The sequence below is a fragment of the Prunus dulcis genome, chromosome 4 (assembly GCF_902201215.1).
Source record: "Prunus dulcis chromosome 4, ALMONDv2, whole genome shotgun sequence".
Lineage (NCBI taxonomy): Eukaryota > Viridiplantae > Streptophyta > Magnoliopsida > Rosales > Rosaceae > Prunus > Prunus dulcis.
The window spans coordinates 1,232,226-1,246,506 of record NC_047653.1 but is presented as its reverse complement, the minus strand read 5'-3'; the positions used below and the strand labels follow the sequence as shown (position 1 = coordinate 1,246,506).

The following is a 14,281-nucleotide window of genomic DNA, read 5'->3' as shown; positions in this document are numbered from 1 at the left end:
AACCACAGTATAGCCGGACGGCTATACTAATATATAATCAAAAAATTTAAAAAAGATGATCCGCCTGGAGATTACGTGTCAAAAATGTAAAGTCGGGTGGCTATACTATTTTAAAAAAACCTGTAGCGGCTATACTATTTGTTAACAACAAAATCATAGTATAGCCGGGCGGCTATACTATTTATAATAAAAAAATAAAAAAGGATGACCCGCTTAGGGCCTAGCGCCTAGCAATTAGTGCCCACGTGTCCAAAATAGTAACGTTTTTTAATATATAAAAAATCCCTATTATAGCCGAGCGGCTATACTATTTATAATTTTATGAAAATAAAAAAGGGGGACCCGCCTAGCGCCTTGCGAATAGAAGCCCACGTGTAAAAATAGTACAGCCATCCGGCTATACAGTTTTTTATTTAAAAAATCCCTAGTATAACCGACCGGCTATACTATTTATAAAAGGGGAGCCCGCCTAGCTCCTTGCGAATAGAAGCTCACGTGTCAAAAAAAGTATAGCCGATCGGCTATACTATTTTAAAAGGAAAAACCATAGTATAGCCGGTCAAAATGCATTTGGTCCTATGAGACCTGACAAAGAGAGCCCGAAATGAAGCTCGGCTTATGAACAAAGAGCCCAACAAGAAATCATCAGTGTCATGTGACGAATTTCTAAACAGAAACAGCACACAATTTTCCGATAGCTGCCTCCAAATTTGCCAACACTCGTGCTTCTCTCTGTCAGTTCTTCTTCCCCACCGAGTCAAAATGATCTCTCTCAAGCTTCAAGCTTTTCTCACTGTTCTTCAGCTTTCCACTTCCATTGTGTTCAAGACTTGAACAGTAAAAGCTACCGATCTCCTCTTCGCTCCTCAACATATCTCTCGCCACTCTCATGCACCCAAACATTCACCAATGCCTCGCCTTCTGGTCCCTCCCTTACCCTTTTGCCCCTTTCTAATTCCCACCTATCATTTTATTTTTACTGATGCAGATGTTTATGTTTGTTCTGTGCAGATAGGATATTTGGTTCCTCTCAACGACAAGCTAGAGGAAGACACTACAATCCCCAACATACCCCTCAACCAAGGTCCAAATTACATCGGCCGCCACACCACAGCTTCCCTCTCCGACAAAAGACTTAGCCGCAAGCACCTCACTCTCACTGCCTCTCCTGATGCTTCCGCCGTTTTGGCCGTGGTAATTCCGTAATTTAAACCTCCAAACCAGTCCACTGTTTAACCGAAGTAGATAGATTGCTAACGTTAATATTGCAACTGTAGGAGGGAACCAATCCCATTGTTGTTAAATCGGAGAATACTAGGAATAAATTGTTTCCCAAAGACAATGCGACTATACACCATGGTGATGTTATAGAGCTAATTCCGGGGCATTATCTTTTCAAGTATAAGACACTGTCTGGTAACGAAAATGTAGATGCGCATGGTGTCCATAACCATAAGAGGGGTTCAAACGATAGAGGAAAGGGTGCTCAAGTTGAGGAGTTGAGCCGAAAACGGTCACGTAAGCTAGTGCTCCAAGAGAAAGGTTCCAATACAAGTTTTAAGGTGTCCCTCTTTTGATTTTAAATAGTTTGATTGATTAAACTGCTGTTGATGATTATGGAAAATGTGATTTTGAGAGGCTAACAAAATGCCTTCTTTATCGACTTTGGACTTTGAAGGCTGAGGTGGAAGGAAGCAGCTTGGGGGCTGAGAATCGTGGGAATTTGCAGTCTAAGAGAGATGGCGGTCAAGTGGAGGCCATACAGCATTTTCGTGTTCCTAATGATAAAATACCACATACCTTTCGGCTTTTGAATGTGCAAGGACTTCCCCAATGGGCAAATACCTCTTGTGTTTCTATAGGGGACGTGATTCAGGTAACCATTGTACCCTGTTGTACGGAACAACTTGTTGGTTCCATATGCAGTGTGCTCGATGCGGTAATTTGTTTGTGGAAGTATATTTAAGCTTTAGCTCATGTTTTGCGTGAATAGTGCACGCCTGAGGTTCATATTCAGCATGCAAACGTTCTGGAAGAAATTGATTGACTTTATGAATATTTGGTTTTGGATGGGAATTTAATTTAATTCGATTTTTTATTTTTGTTGTTGTAGGGGGATGTTGTCGTGGCAATCCTTTCGAATTACATGGTAGACATCGATTGGTTGATACCTGGTATGTTGTTCTTGTCATCTTGATTGTGTTTCCTGTAGAAATATTTTCTGTTATGTGCATATTCTGAATCTGGTTGATGGCATATTACCTTTGTGTCATGCATAAGCTATTTCATGGTTGCATCCTTTCTATTCTTCCCTGATTGCTTCTGATTGTTTTTATTTTTCTTTCCCTCCCCGCTTTAGCATGCCCAAAAATTGCAAAAGTCCCGCATGTCTTGGTTATTCATGGTGAGGGTGATGGTACACTGGATTATATGAAGGTCTGAGTTAGCTCTATTTATGCCTAATCTCTGTCTATGTTATGCTTTCTTCCGGAACCTGGACCTTAAGTTGTTACCTCTAATTTTAGAGAAAGAAGCCTGCAAATTGGATTCTACACAAACCACCATTGCCCATTTCATTTGGGACGCACCATTCCAAGGCCATGCTTCTTGTGTATCCTCGAGGAGTGAGAATTATTGTACACACGGCAAACTTAATATTTGTTGACTGGAACAACAAAAGCCAAGGTTTGTGGATGCAAGATTTTCCATGGAAAGATCAAAATAATCCAAGCAAAGGATGCGGATTTGAAAATGACTTAATTGATTATCTCAGTGCACTTAAGGTATTAATATAACAATTTATGTGGATCATTGGTTGATTTTATTTATTGTTTTGGTTTTCTTGCCTTTTTGTTACCTTATATCTCTAGTTTCGAGATGTTTTGATTTTTAAAGATGCTAATTCAAATTTAACGTAATAATCTTCATCTTGTTGGTTGACTGTCAACAGTGGCCGGAGTTTTCTGTTAATTTTCCTAACTTGGGAAGCTTCAAAATCAATCCGTCATTTTTCAAGAAGTTTGATTACAGCAATGCAGCAGTGTGTTTTCTATTCCTCGAACTTTATATACATTGGTTTTGTTTTGTTGGGGATAGTATAATGTCAAAGTTAGTATCTTCGTCCATGTGTATAATTTGCAGGTGAGGTTAATTGCATCTGTCCCTGGATATCATACGAGTACGAACATGAAAAAGTGGGGACATATGAAGCTACGCACTATTCTCCAGGAGTACACTTTTGATAAAGAGTTTCGGAAATCTCCTCTTGCTTATCAGGTATGGGGACACAAGCAGTTGACTCATATAATGTACGATGTCAATGCTGAGTGCTTTTCTTTGATTAGGTGCAAAAATTGAGCAATGTAACTCCAAAATTCTGTACCTATCAGTATAGATATATTGCATTTGATTTCTGTCCAATTTTTGGGATTCTTGACTTAGCATTTTCGATTGATTTTCATCTATTGGTCTCTTTACTTGCATGATATATAGAATGGAATAATGACTAATGCGGTAAACTTTATGCTGTCGAGTGCTTTGCTTTGTGGAATGTAAAAAGAAATAGTAGTAAAGCAAATCTAATTTTGAGCTAGCTTTCTAATTATGTTGGATCTTTGCTTTTTTGCAGTTCTCCTCCCTAGGATCTTTGGATGAGAAGTGGATGGCTGAGCTTGCATCTTCAATGTCGTCAGGTTTATCAGACGATAGAACTCCCCTCGGTCCTGGGGAGCCACTTATAATATGGCCTACGGTAGAAGATGTCAGATGCTCTCTAGAGGTACTATCAAGTAGGTCATTGTTGTGAACCTTTTCCAATAGACCTCGCTTTACTATTATATGGTCATCTTCCATGAAGTTTCTAGGTTTTTACCATGGGCAAGAAATCCAAAAGACCTTACCTGGATAAATCTCAATACACCTCATGTAGTTGGGTTAGGGATATACAATTTCTTCAAAACAGTTTTAATGTTGGTCATATTTAAATGAAATACTATATAGGGGTAATTCAGCAATTAACTGGCAAAAGAGTCATCTGTCTATCACGTAATCTTTGAATGTGCGTTGTAACTTAAATTATATATTCTGCATCTTGCTTTCATTTAACTTAGATTATATATTCTGCATCTTGCTTTCATTTGTGCATCTTATAAGTGAATGCTGCTTCTTTGTGGGTTACACTCTTTGCCAGGGTTATGCGGCTGGAAATGCAGTTCCAAGTCCACTAAAGAATGTGGAGAAAGACTTCTTAAGAAAGTACTGGGCAAGATGGATGGCACGCCATACTGGCCGCTGGTCTCTCTCTCTCTCTCTCTCTCTCTCTCTCTCTCTCTCTCTCTCTCTCGTGAAATATTTGACCCTGAAATGCTTAGGTGGAATATTTCTAGAAAATCTGATTAAAGAAACTGATTAATTGTTGTGCAGAAAGACCCGCATAAATATTGTCTTTTATTTTCAATTTTTTCCGTTATCCTATAAATTGATATTAACAGTTCTGCCTTTTCATTTCAGTCGTGCAATGCCACATATAAAGACATACACTCGTTACAATGGTCAGAAACTTGCGTAAGATTTCATCTCCGACCCTATTGATTGTGTTTTTCTGGGTTTATGTTTTTAGAATGTTTAGTAGCATACCCTTCATAGTCAATTTTGAGCAGTAACTGTGAATTTCTACATTGTCCCAACAGTTGGTTCTTGCTAACTTCAGCAAATCTTAGCAAGGCTGCCTGGGGAGCTCTCCAGAAGAATAATTCACAGTTGATGATCCGTTCTTATGAGGTTAGTTTCTCAGTTGAAGATACATTGTTGTGAGGTTTACTTGAGATGTTCATCCGAGTTGGGAAATTTGTCAAGCTTTTCAAATACAAGTTACTGCAGGTCCTAAATCATACGAGGACCTAGAGGATGTCAATACATCAAACGATATATTTCAATTGAATATGTCTATAAATATATTGCCCATTCTCTACAAATTATTTGTCTTGTGGCTATACTCTGCTCCTACCAAAGCTTTGGTGCTGTATGTTTAATTCACCTTGCGTGGCTCATTACAGCTTGGAGTGCTGTTTCTGCCGTTTAAAACATGCAGTTCTGGATTTTCTTGTACCAGTAATGGGGTTCCGTCAGAGGTAACAGCTACATGCTGACCGTTTTACACACACTACTTAAATACTTTATTAGTATCACACTAGAGAGATTAACATAAAGGAAGAAAATGGCACAAAAAATAAAGTAGAAAGACATTAATTCCATCGAGTTTCAGGATAAATGCGGACGGCCAGAATCTTCGGAAGCATCGAGAACAACACTTGTGACTCTGAATTGGCATGGAAACAGGAATTCAGATTCATCAACTGAAGTAATCAAATTGCCTGTGCCTTATGAACTCCCTCCCCAACCATACACCACTGAAGGTCAGTCAACTTGCAGTTTCTTACATTTATATTACCCTTCCATTCGCATATTTCATTCATCTTATGTCTTTTCATCTCATCTCCTTAGCAGATGTGCCTTGGTCTTGGGACCGGCGGTATAACAAGAAAGATGTTTATGGTCAAGTTTGGCCGCGACACGTTCAGCTCTATGCTACTCAAGCGTCATGAAGTTTGTGTGTTCATTTGACTACCATGTACTTGTTTATTTTTCCTCAGCTCATTCTGTTTCATTTTAATTTGAAGCATATTGAGCTTTTGTGTTCAATAGCTGACAAAATTGCAAAATTGCAAAAACAGGTTTAATCTACTCATCAAACTTATACCGACCTGTTTATTCCGATGATCTGCCTTAAATCAATGTAATCAAAAGTTGAAAAAAAGAGGAAAAAGGAACCACAAGTAATTAATTTCTTTGACTGAATAAATCTTCAAAATCACGTGTAAACGTATATATTTTTAATTTTTCAATTTCAAAGTTTTGACACTAAATTTTTTTGCAGGACCGTCTTTAATAATATTTAAAATGCATTTAAACAGAAATAAATTTTTTTTTGATACAATTTAATTTGAAATGATTTGAGTAGGGAGGAGGGGGAAGTGGATAACAACAGCATTGAAAGATTAAAACCTGAAAATCCGAGATTGCATAATAAATGGATAACGTTCTTTGATTCTTTCTAATTAATCCAGAATTTGAATCCCTTTAAGTTTTAAAAACAACATGCAAATCGGATACAGTTACAACACATTTATGCCACCCTTTTAGGTGCACACACATATACATATATACACACACAGACCAGAAGAAAAAATTGAAAATGGATGTGATTTTTGAGCCCCAAAGAGGAAGATCCTTCACCATTGAAGTGGGTTACTTTGACACAGTCCTGGAGATCAAAGAAAAGGTCCAGAAATACCAAGGCATTTCTGTTCCCCACCAAACCCTAGTCTTCAATGGCCAAGTCCTTGAAGACGACAAAGACGTTGCCTACTGTGAGATCCTCAACAACTCTCACATTCAACTCATCGTTGCCTCTGAATCCGAAAAACCCACCACCACCAACAACAACAACAATGTCAAGGTGGAAGACTCGCCGGCGCCCTCCAAGAAAATCCAGCTCAACGTGAAGACCCCCACGTCCAAAATGCATGTCCCTGTTGAAATGGACATAAACGACACCGTTACAAAACTAAAAGAAAAAATTCAAGCGATGGATCAAGCTGTCCCAATTGGTCGTTTGGTGCTCCATTCACTTGGCAATGAGTTGCAAGATCATCGTTCCTTACGTGATTGTGAGCTTTCAGACAATGCGGAGATCGAGGTGAGCTTGAGACCGTCCCCAACGGCAGCGGCAGCGGTGGCTTCACCGCTGGCAATGGGTGGTCCCGGGGGCGGGGGTGTGGCGGTGTCGAGGAATAAGTTGAAGCTGATGGTGTTGCCCAAGTGCGGGACGAAGAAAATTCCGGTGGAAATGAACCCATCGGATAATGTAGGGGAGCTAAGAAAGGAGCTTCAGAAGTTGCACCACAGGCTACATTTTCATTTGCCACAAGAGAGCTATTTCTTCATCTATAAGCAGAATGTGATGGAGGACGACAGGTCGTTTCGGTGGCATCAAGTTGGGCAGGGTGATACTATAGAGATTTTCAATGGGAGCGTTACCGGTGGATCCTAGATTGCTAGTTAGAACATGTTTCCTTAACTACCATGATTTTTATGCATGGGGAATAAGTAGTGATTATATGTCAAATTAATCTTAAGTATGAGTTTCCTAATTCCATTGCTTAATATTTCTTTTTCCATTTTACTGCATTGAGATAATCAAAAGCGTCTCTAACTTTACAAAAGAACTTGGAAGTGCATGCTTTCTTGGTGCATTTGGATTTTTAATAAAAACTTGAACATACTTAAAATAAAAGTACTTTCAACCAAAAATGCTTTGTAACTCGACCTTTTTTAATTTTTTTTTTTGGGTAATTCGATAGGGAGGGGGAGTACTATATTGAGTTGTCTCAAGATTGTCTCATACTTGAATCGAATTCAGGTACACTTGGAGGAGGGGAAGAGTTTGACCCACTTTTCTACTATGGTGTCACCTCATGTGCAACCTTTTTTTAAGTTCGGTTTTGAAGTATTTATATATCCAAATTTAATTGGAAATAATGAAAATTCAGCCTTTAACTAAACAGTCTAGGGTATGGAGACTCGTATTTTGTTGTAAATTTCATTACCCCTAACAAAAACAAAAATAAAAAACTTATTTGTTGTTCCATTTCCGTAGGACCAATATAGACAATAAATCGTAAAACGATACCAACTCCGTAGGAACAAAAGCCCACTTATAAAGGGCTGTATAGGCCCAAAAAATCCAGAGGGCTTTGCTCGTAAAAAAATGAAAGGCAAATATTACTAAAAGACTTATTTATTGTTTCACACCTAGAATTCGAATTCGCTCATGGAATTACAAAGAGACACAAAGAAGAAAGAATGGGGGGGGGGAGGAGGGATCGGGTGCAATGGGGTTTGGGGGATGAAAAGATAGAAAATAAAGAAGTTAAAATTACTAAAATGCTCATGCCACTTCGGCACACTTAATGATTTTATGGACGAAAATGATAAAATGAAAAAAATTTCAGCAATTTTTTAAAATTTAGGAGGTAAGGTGGAGAAATTTTCGTTTCAAGTGGTTAAGTTAAGTGAGAGCAAACTTAAGTTACAAGAAATGAAACAATAAATAAGCCATAATAAAAAAAGAGACAATAATTTCCCCACTTTCATAGAACGAAGAGCCACCTACCCCACTTGAAATATAAAAATATATTTCTTTTGGCTTGACTTTAAAATGGGTAATCTTGTTTAATATATTCTTAATTAATTAAGCAAATAAAATATAACTTTGGTAATCATGGTTAGTGTTTCTATACAATGTATGTTATTGCCGCCATTTGTTTTTTGGTAAACGGCCTTTGCACATATTAATTGTATATTTCAAATATGAATTTTCTGGCAACAAAATAAATTTTAAAATTGAATTGGTGAGATAATGAAAAAGAAAAATTACGTGACCAGAAAGCAAACAGAAAAACAAATACTCCTACCGAATGATTGCGGATTAGTCGTCGTAATAATCGCGAAAACATAGGGCTAAAAAAGTAATAATAATTAATGTGGAAGATAACGCCGTGTGGGTCCCGTGACACACCAATACAAGCCAATGAGGTCATCATCGACCTCAAAATTAGCTCACAAAGGGAGACTAGATACCAAACTTTGCCGTCTAAACCGCGCCAGCGGCACATTGTTTCCTACACGTGTCGCCAAATCAATGGACCTCCTCGGCACGCCTAGCCAGTATCCGTGACGAAGTCTCCTTCTCTTTTGCTATAAAGAAAGGCCTCCGCCTCTTCTTTTCTTCACAATTGAAATTGTTTCGTTTCTCAACATTCAAAGAAATTCCCTTCAATTCTCTCGAAGCCTCTTTTTCAGCCTGTCAAGGTATATTGTCTTTCTCTCCTTTCCCTGTTTAATTTGTTTTAAAATTTTAGATCTAAATGCTTAGTTTGTGTTTCATTTGTTTGATCTTTGAGATTTATGATCGATCGATTGGATCCTTATACCTTTGATAGTTTTGCATGTTTAGTTATAGTTTTTGACTATTTGGGAATGGAAATCAGAATTTGGTATGATAATTTTGCCTTGAATCTAAGATCTATGTTTCTGTTTCACAAATTAGGGGTTTTTTTCTGTATCCTGTCTCACGGATCTTGAAGTCTTTGCGATTAGATCTATTGATTTAGCGAATTATGGATTTTAAAGATTTTTGATATATCGAACTCGAAACCCATGTGTCAATTTTACTTATGATGTTGTAGTTTCTACTTTTTTCCTGGTAGTATTTTGATTTTGGAATAAAAATTGTGCCGTTGATTTATGTTTTATTCGATTGTGCTTTAATTTATGATTTATTCATTTCCAAATTAGGGCTTTTTTTCGTTATCTGTTTGCGGATTTGCAAGCTGTTTCCCGAAATTATAACTTTTGATCTTGAAACTTTGAAACCAATTCTTATGTGATTTTGGTTCCTGTAGATGCAAATCTTCGTGAAAACTCTTACCGGCAAGACCATCACCCTTGAGGTGGAGTCATCTGATACCATCGACAACGTCAAGGCTAAGATCCAGGACAAGGAGGGCATCCCTCCAGACCAGCAGCGTCTCATCTTCGCCGGAAAGCAGCTAGAGGACGGCCGTACCCTCGCAGACTACAACATCCAGAAGGAGTCAACCCTCCATTTGGTGCTCCGTCTGCGTGGTGGTATGCAGATCTTCGTCAAGACCCTCACCGGCAAGACCATCACCCTCGAGGTCGAAAGCTCCGACACCATTGACAACGTCAAGGCCAAAATTCAAGACAAGGAAGGTATCCCCCCAGACCAGCAGAGGCTGATCTTCGCCGGCAAGCAGCTGGAGGATGGCCGTACCCTCGCAGACTATAACATCCAGAAGGAGTCAACCCTCCACTTGGTGCTCCGTCTGCGTGGTGGTATGCAGATCTTCGTCAAGACCCTCACCGGCAAGACCATCACCCTGGAGGTCGAAAGCTCCGATACCATTGACAACGTTAAGGCTAAGATTCAAGATAAGGAGGGCATCCCACCGGACCAGCAGAGGCTGATCTTCGCCGGAAAGCAGCTTGAGGATGGCCGTACCCTTGCTGACTACAACATCCAGAAGGAGTCCACTCTCCATTTGGTGCTTCGTCTCCGTGGTGGTATGCAGATTTTTGTGAAGACCCTGACGGGAAAGACCATCACTCTGGAGGTCGAGAGCTCGGACACCATTGACAATGTCAAGGCGAAGATCCAGGACAAGGAGGGTATCCCACCAGACCAGCAAAGGTTGATCTTTGCAGGAAAGCAGCTGGAGGATGGCCGTACCCTTGCTGACTACAACATCCAGAAGGAGTCCACTCTACATTTGGTGCTTCGTCTCCGTGGTGGTATGCAGATCTTCGTGAAGACCCTGACCGGAAAGACTATCACTTTGGAGGTCGAGAGCTCGGACACCATTGACAATGTGAAGGCGAAGATCCAGGACAAGGAGGGAATCCCACCAGACCAGCAGAGGTTGATCTTTGCAGGGAAGCAGCTGGAGGACGGCCGTACTTTGGCTGACTACAATATTCAGAAGGAGTCTACCCTTCACCTTGTGCTGCGTCTGAGGGGTGGTATGCAGATCTTTGTGAAGACCTTGACTGGAAAGACCATCACGTTGGAGGTGGAGAGCTCGGACACAATCGACAATGTTAAGGCCAAGATCCAGGATAAGGAAGGTATTCCCCCAGACCAGCAGAGGTTGATCTTTGCTGGGAAGCAGTTGGAGGATGGAAGGACTCTGGCCGACTATAACATCCAGAAGGAGTCTACCCTTCACCTTGTCCTCCGTCTCCGTGGTGGTTTCTAGGAAGTGGAAGTCTCTGGTGTCACCCTGCTTTTAATGAATGTTTCTGTGGTTCCCTTAAAACAATGTTTTTAAGTTTTTTATTTTTAAGTTTCAAGTTTCATGGTACTGTCTCTGCCTCTTGGGGAGGCATTTATCTAGTTTGGTTTCCTGGTACTTTTTGTTTAATAAATAAATTTGTTCTTGAGTAATAATTTCATCTCTCTGCTTCTGGTTTGTCCGAGTTAAATCTGTTGTTTGCATGATGTATTTGCAGATGGCAAGGCTACTTGGGTAGCATATTGTTTCCTGTTTATCGTTTGCAGAGGTTGAATTATTTGTTTGTATGCATGCTAGGGAAGTTATTTTGCATCGAGTGTTTCCACCGGGCCTTTCCAAGGCTTCACACCAAGTCTTCACACTGACATAATATTAATATGCATGCTGAAGTAGGGTCAGCCAGAACCGTTGTTGCCTGGTGGGAACTTCCCGACGAATTTGATCCGAATGATGATGTTGCTAATGATTCATCTAATATTTGGATAAAATGTTTCCTCATCTCTGCAATGCCCCTGACCCTTCTTTCTTCTCCACCGAAACCGATGTGTAACGTTGCCTTCAATCAAAATTGCTTAGATTGCTTTCTGCTTTGAAGTGGTTATCTATGCAACCAAGACAAACAGGAATGGCGAAGGGATCAGAAGATTCGAAATATTACTGCAGGATTACTAAAAGTAGCTATGTTTGGTAGCTATGATTAGCCTGGCAATACACTCTTCCTCGTCTGTTGATAGTAGTAGAATTCTCGTGCATTTTTCTATTGAGATAATTATTTGGTAGTTTTCCTTGCGTTATCTTTTGAAAAAGTCCAATCCAATAGATTAAATAGTTTTACGCAATAAGCCACTTGGGGACTTCAAATTTCTAAGGTTTGGTTTAGGCATGAACTCGACTTGCAGACTCGTAATGTTTTTGGGTATGTTGTGTGTGTCAACACCGTTCTCATATAATTTGATAGTAGTTTGCAATATCTCACCTCATAATATATTTGACTTCCTATGAGATCAACAAGTCCTTTCTTGCTTGCCATTCATATAAGATAACACTCGACAGAAACAGGATGACAGATACACATATTGGATCTTGAGCATTAGATCCAAATGATTCTTACACAGCTCAGAAAACAAAATGGGTGGGTTCTCTACACTAGGGAACTCTCGTCCATGTCTATTATCTATATATCCGATTTGAACGAATTGTGTGGTTTTTTTGTTCTTCAACAACACATCGATTACTTGAAAATAAATATGTCGTTGTACTTCTCCACAACACATTGATTAATTGGTATCAGCTTGGATTATGAACACAGTGCTTTGGCTATCTGCTGCATCTGTGTATCCAGGATAAAGCGTCTTTTCGTTTTTATCTCTGCATTTTGTTCCATGATCCATCAAATTACAACTAATCTATGCTTCAAGGAAGCCTCAATCCGTTTGTTTGCTACTTACTTATCACTCTCTTCTAATCTGAATTCTAGTAATGTAATGGGTTATGGGACCAAGCTATTAAATTGTCAATGTCGTTCGTTTTTAGTCTATGTTGCATCCTGTTCCTTCTTGTTTGTCAGACAATGACAGGCCCTGCTAAGCTCCAAGCAGAAACCACATGTTTTCCGGAAACTAGACCAGAATGAAAGGCTCTCTTTCGTTGGTTCAACTTCAAAGCAAGCTTTGCAGGACCCTCCCCTCCCATGTTCCGTGTTGGTTGTTTCTTGTCACGCTTCTCTCCGTACGTCAGGGATTCGGGTTAAGATACTTTTATAGTTCTGCGGTCACAACTTCCATTCAACTTAGTATGTCAATGGATCCAATTTTGATCCGGTTTCGTTCTAAATCTGATCTAATCCTGCTGGTCTGTACTGACAGTGATCATCCAATTGTTAATACAAATCCGACAGCTTAATATTCAAGGGTAGGCTAATTTCGAACCAGTAGTTAATATATGTAATCTGGGGTATGATTTTTGTATGTTTATATTTATATACAAACAACCATGCAAATAATGTGGTGAATTGACATCCGATAAAATGAAGTGAGAAGATACGGATTTATCTGTCATGAATTTGACTCGTAATATTCTTCGGATTTCCTATTCATCTACAGATGCCTACCTTCAACTACCATTCTTTGCTTCTTGAGAACCATTCACCATCTATCTACTATTGGTCTCAACTCTCAAGCCTGTCTTTCCAAATATCTTAGCATTGCAAATCACTACTTAAGCGGCTCCATTGCCTCAAAGTAGCAGCACCCTGTTGACTTCCTCCCCAGAATTCTATGCCAAATGGCCGACTCCGAACACTCTTCTTCCGATGACTCTTTCTCGGACTCTCAAGCTACAGGTACCTATTTGTCTCAACTGTTTGCGACAGGCACTTATGTTCTCTACTGTGTTTTCTTTAACGAAAGGGTTTTGATTCCAACTGTTTTCCCTTCGATTTGTTCCCTACCGTCTATGTTTCTCCTTTTGTTTGTAGCCTGCCAAATAGGGTTTTGTGACTCTGCTTTTCAGATGTTTATTGCAAGTTCGTTTTGAAAGAGAAAACGAACTCCTGTGGTTGATTTTGAGTTGTTTATCTCAGAGAAAAGCAGACAAGAACCTGAGCTTCAATTCTCTGAGGACGAGGAAGCACTTATTATAAGAATGTACAATCTAGTGGGAGAGAGGTTGGTTCTTCTTCTTCTTCTTCTTTAGCATTGTAATTTTCTTTCTGAGCACAAAACAAAGAGCTTGCATATCTCAAACTATGGTTTTTTTTTTTCTTCCCCTCATTATGAATAGGTGGGCTTTGATTGCTGGGAGGATTCCCGGAAGAACAGCAGAAGAAATTGAGAAGTACTGGTCCTCTACAAACTCGACAAGTCAATAAACAATTAGGTCAATCTGTTGTGTGACTCTACCTCAACTCTCCCAAGCTTGCATTGCAGAATTTGCGGTTGGAACCGGACCAATTTGTAATATTGAACATAAGATCAATGTACAAAGTAATGTTCCAAGAGTTGCCAATCTAATAATCTTCTTCTACATATTCCATTCTTGTCTTGGTTCTTTATTTTATTTACGTTCAAAAGAAATCTTCATTGAGTTATTACCCATTTGACCAGTGAGAATCGTAACCGAAAACGAATGTTTTAGAATGTTTGCAAACTATATAAGACTAATCTAAAATTGTTTGATATTGCCATTTGATAATAACCAAAACAAGGATAGTTTTTGGTGGATAATAACACTGTCAATGACCACCCGTGACTCGCGAACCACAAACCATAGCCTTCAGGCCGGGATCAGGAGCCACAGACTATGAACCATCGCATAAGATTCAGATTCCAGCAAATCAATCAATATCC

General features: G+C 39.4%; 4 protein-coding genes across 6 annotated transcripts; all 4 read left to right on the top strand.

Moving 5' to 3' along the window:
• Window positions 1-585: 585 nt before the first annotated feature.
• On the top strand, window positions 586-5,761 carry LOC117624664 (tyrosyl-DNA phosphodiesterase 1). Of its 3 annotated transcripts, none has more exons than XM_034356048.1 (16): window positions 586-924; window positions 1,012-1,194; window positions 1,278-1,562; window positions 1,679-1,876; window positions 2,114-2,174; window positions 2,360-2,436; window positions 2,526-2,783; window positions 2,951-3,040; window positions 3,142-3,276; window positions 3,629-3,778; window positions 4,190-4,293; window positions 4,510-4,563; window positions 4,689-4,779; window positions 5,055-5,129; window positions 5,264-5,414; window positions 5,506-5,761. In XM_034356048.1, exons 1-16 carry the CDS (start codon window positions 910-912, stop codon window positions 5,601-5,603), a joined length of 2,025 nt encoding a protein of 674 aa, XP_034211939.1. In that variant the 5' UTR covers window positions 586-909; the 3' UTR covers window positions 5,604-5,761. The 3 variants fall into 3 exon arrangements, 2 of the variants coding, with proteins under 2 accessions (XP_034211939.1, XP_034211938.1); XM_034356047.1 differs by having other exon boundaries at window positions 5,503-5,761; XR_004585354.1 differs by lacking the exons at window positions 5,264-5,414; window positions 5,506-5,761 and having other exon boundaries at window positions 3,629-3,788.
• A 492-nt stretch (window positions 5,762-6,253) lies between these two features.
• Window positions 6,254-7,111, top strand: LOC117624663 (ubiquitin domain-containing protein 7SL RNA2-like). The gene has a single exon (XM_034356046.1). The coding sequence runs from the start codon at window positions 6,254-6,256 to the stop codon at window positions 7,109-7,111; it is 858 nt and encodes a 285-aa protein (XP_034211937.1).
• A 1,690-nt stretch (window positions 7,112-8,801) lies between these two features.
• Window positions 8,802-11,104, top strand: LOC117624661 (polyubiquitin). Its single transcript, XM_034356044.1, has 2 exons — window positions 8,802-8,931; window positions 9,525-11,104. The coding sequence occupies exon 2, from the start codon at window positions 9,525-9,527 to the stop codon at window positions 10,896-10,898; it is 1,374 nt and encodes a 457-aa protein (XP_034211935.1). The 5' UTR covers window positions 8,802-8,931; the 3' UTR covers window positions 10,899-11,104.
• A 111-nt stretch (window positions 11,105-11,215) lies between these two features.
• LOC117624662 (MYB-like transcription factor ETC1) lies at window positions 11,216-13,962 on the top strand. Its single transcript, XM_034356045.1, has 3 exons — window positions 11,216-13,275; window positions 13,516-13,600; window positions 13,716-13,962. Exons 1-3 carry the CDS (start codon window positions 13,218-13,220, stop codon window positions 13,801-13,803), a joined length of 231 nt encoding a protein of 76 aa, XP_034211936.1. The 5' UTR covers window positions 11,216-13,217; the 3' UTR covers window positions 13,804-13,962.
• Window positions 13,963-14,281: the final 319 nt, after the last annotated feature.

What these genes read in the sequence shown, in the direction of transcription:
- LOC117624664 (XM_034356047.1), top strand. An exon ending in CTTCCGCCGTTTTGGCCGTG is followed by an intron (nt 1,195 to 1,277) that starts GTAATTCCGTAA and finishes TTGCAACTGTAG; the next exon opens with GAGGGAACCAATCCCATTGT. An exon ending in GTAATGGGGTTCCGTCAGAG is followed by an intron (nt 5,130 to 5,263) that starts GTAACAGCTACA and finishes ATCGAGTTTCAG; the next exon opens with GATAAATGCGGACGGCCAGA.
- LOC117624663 (XM_034356046.1), top strand. Translation starts at nt 6,254, where the DNA reads ATGGATGTGATTTTTGAGCCCCAAAGAGGAAGATCCTTCACCATTGAA.
- LOC117624661 (XM_034356044.1), top strand. Translation starts at nt 9,525, where the DNA reads ATGCAAATCTTCGTGAAAACTCTTACCGGCAAGACCATCACCCTTGAG.
- LOC117624662 (XM_034356045.1), top strand. Translation starts at nt 13,218, where the DNA reads ATGGCCGACTCCGAACACTCTTCTTCCGATGACTCTTTCTCGGACTCT. An exon ending in CTCGGACTCTCAAGCTACAG is followed by an intron (nt 13,276 to 13,515) that starts GTACCTATTTGT and finishes TGTTTATCTCAG; the next exon opens with AGAAAAGCAGACAAGAACCT. An exon ending in TACAATCTAGTGGGAGAGAG is followed by an intron (nt 13,601 to 13,715) that starts GTTGGTTCTTCT and finishes CATTATGAATAG; the next exon opens with GTGGGCTTTGATTGCTGGGA.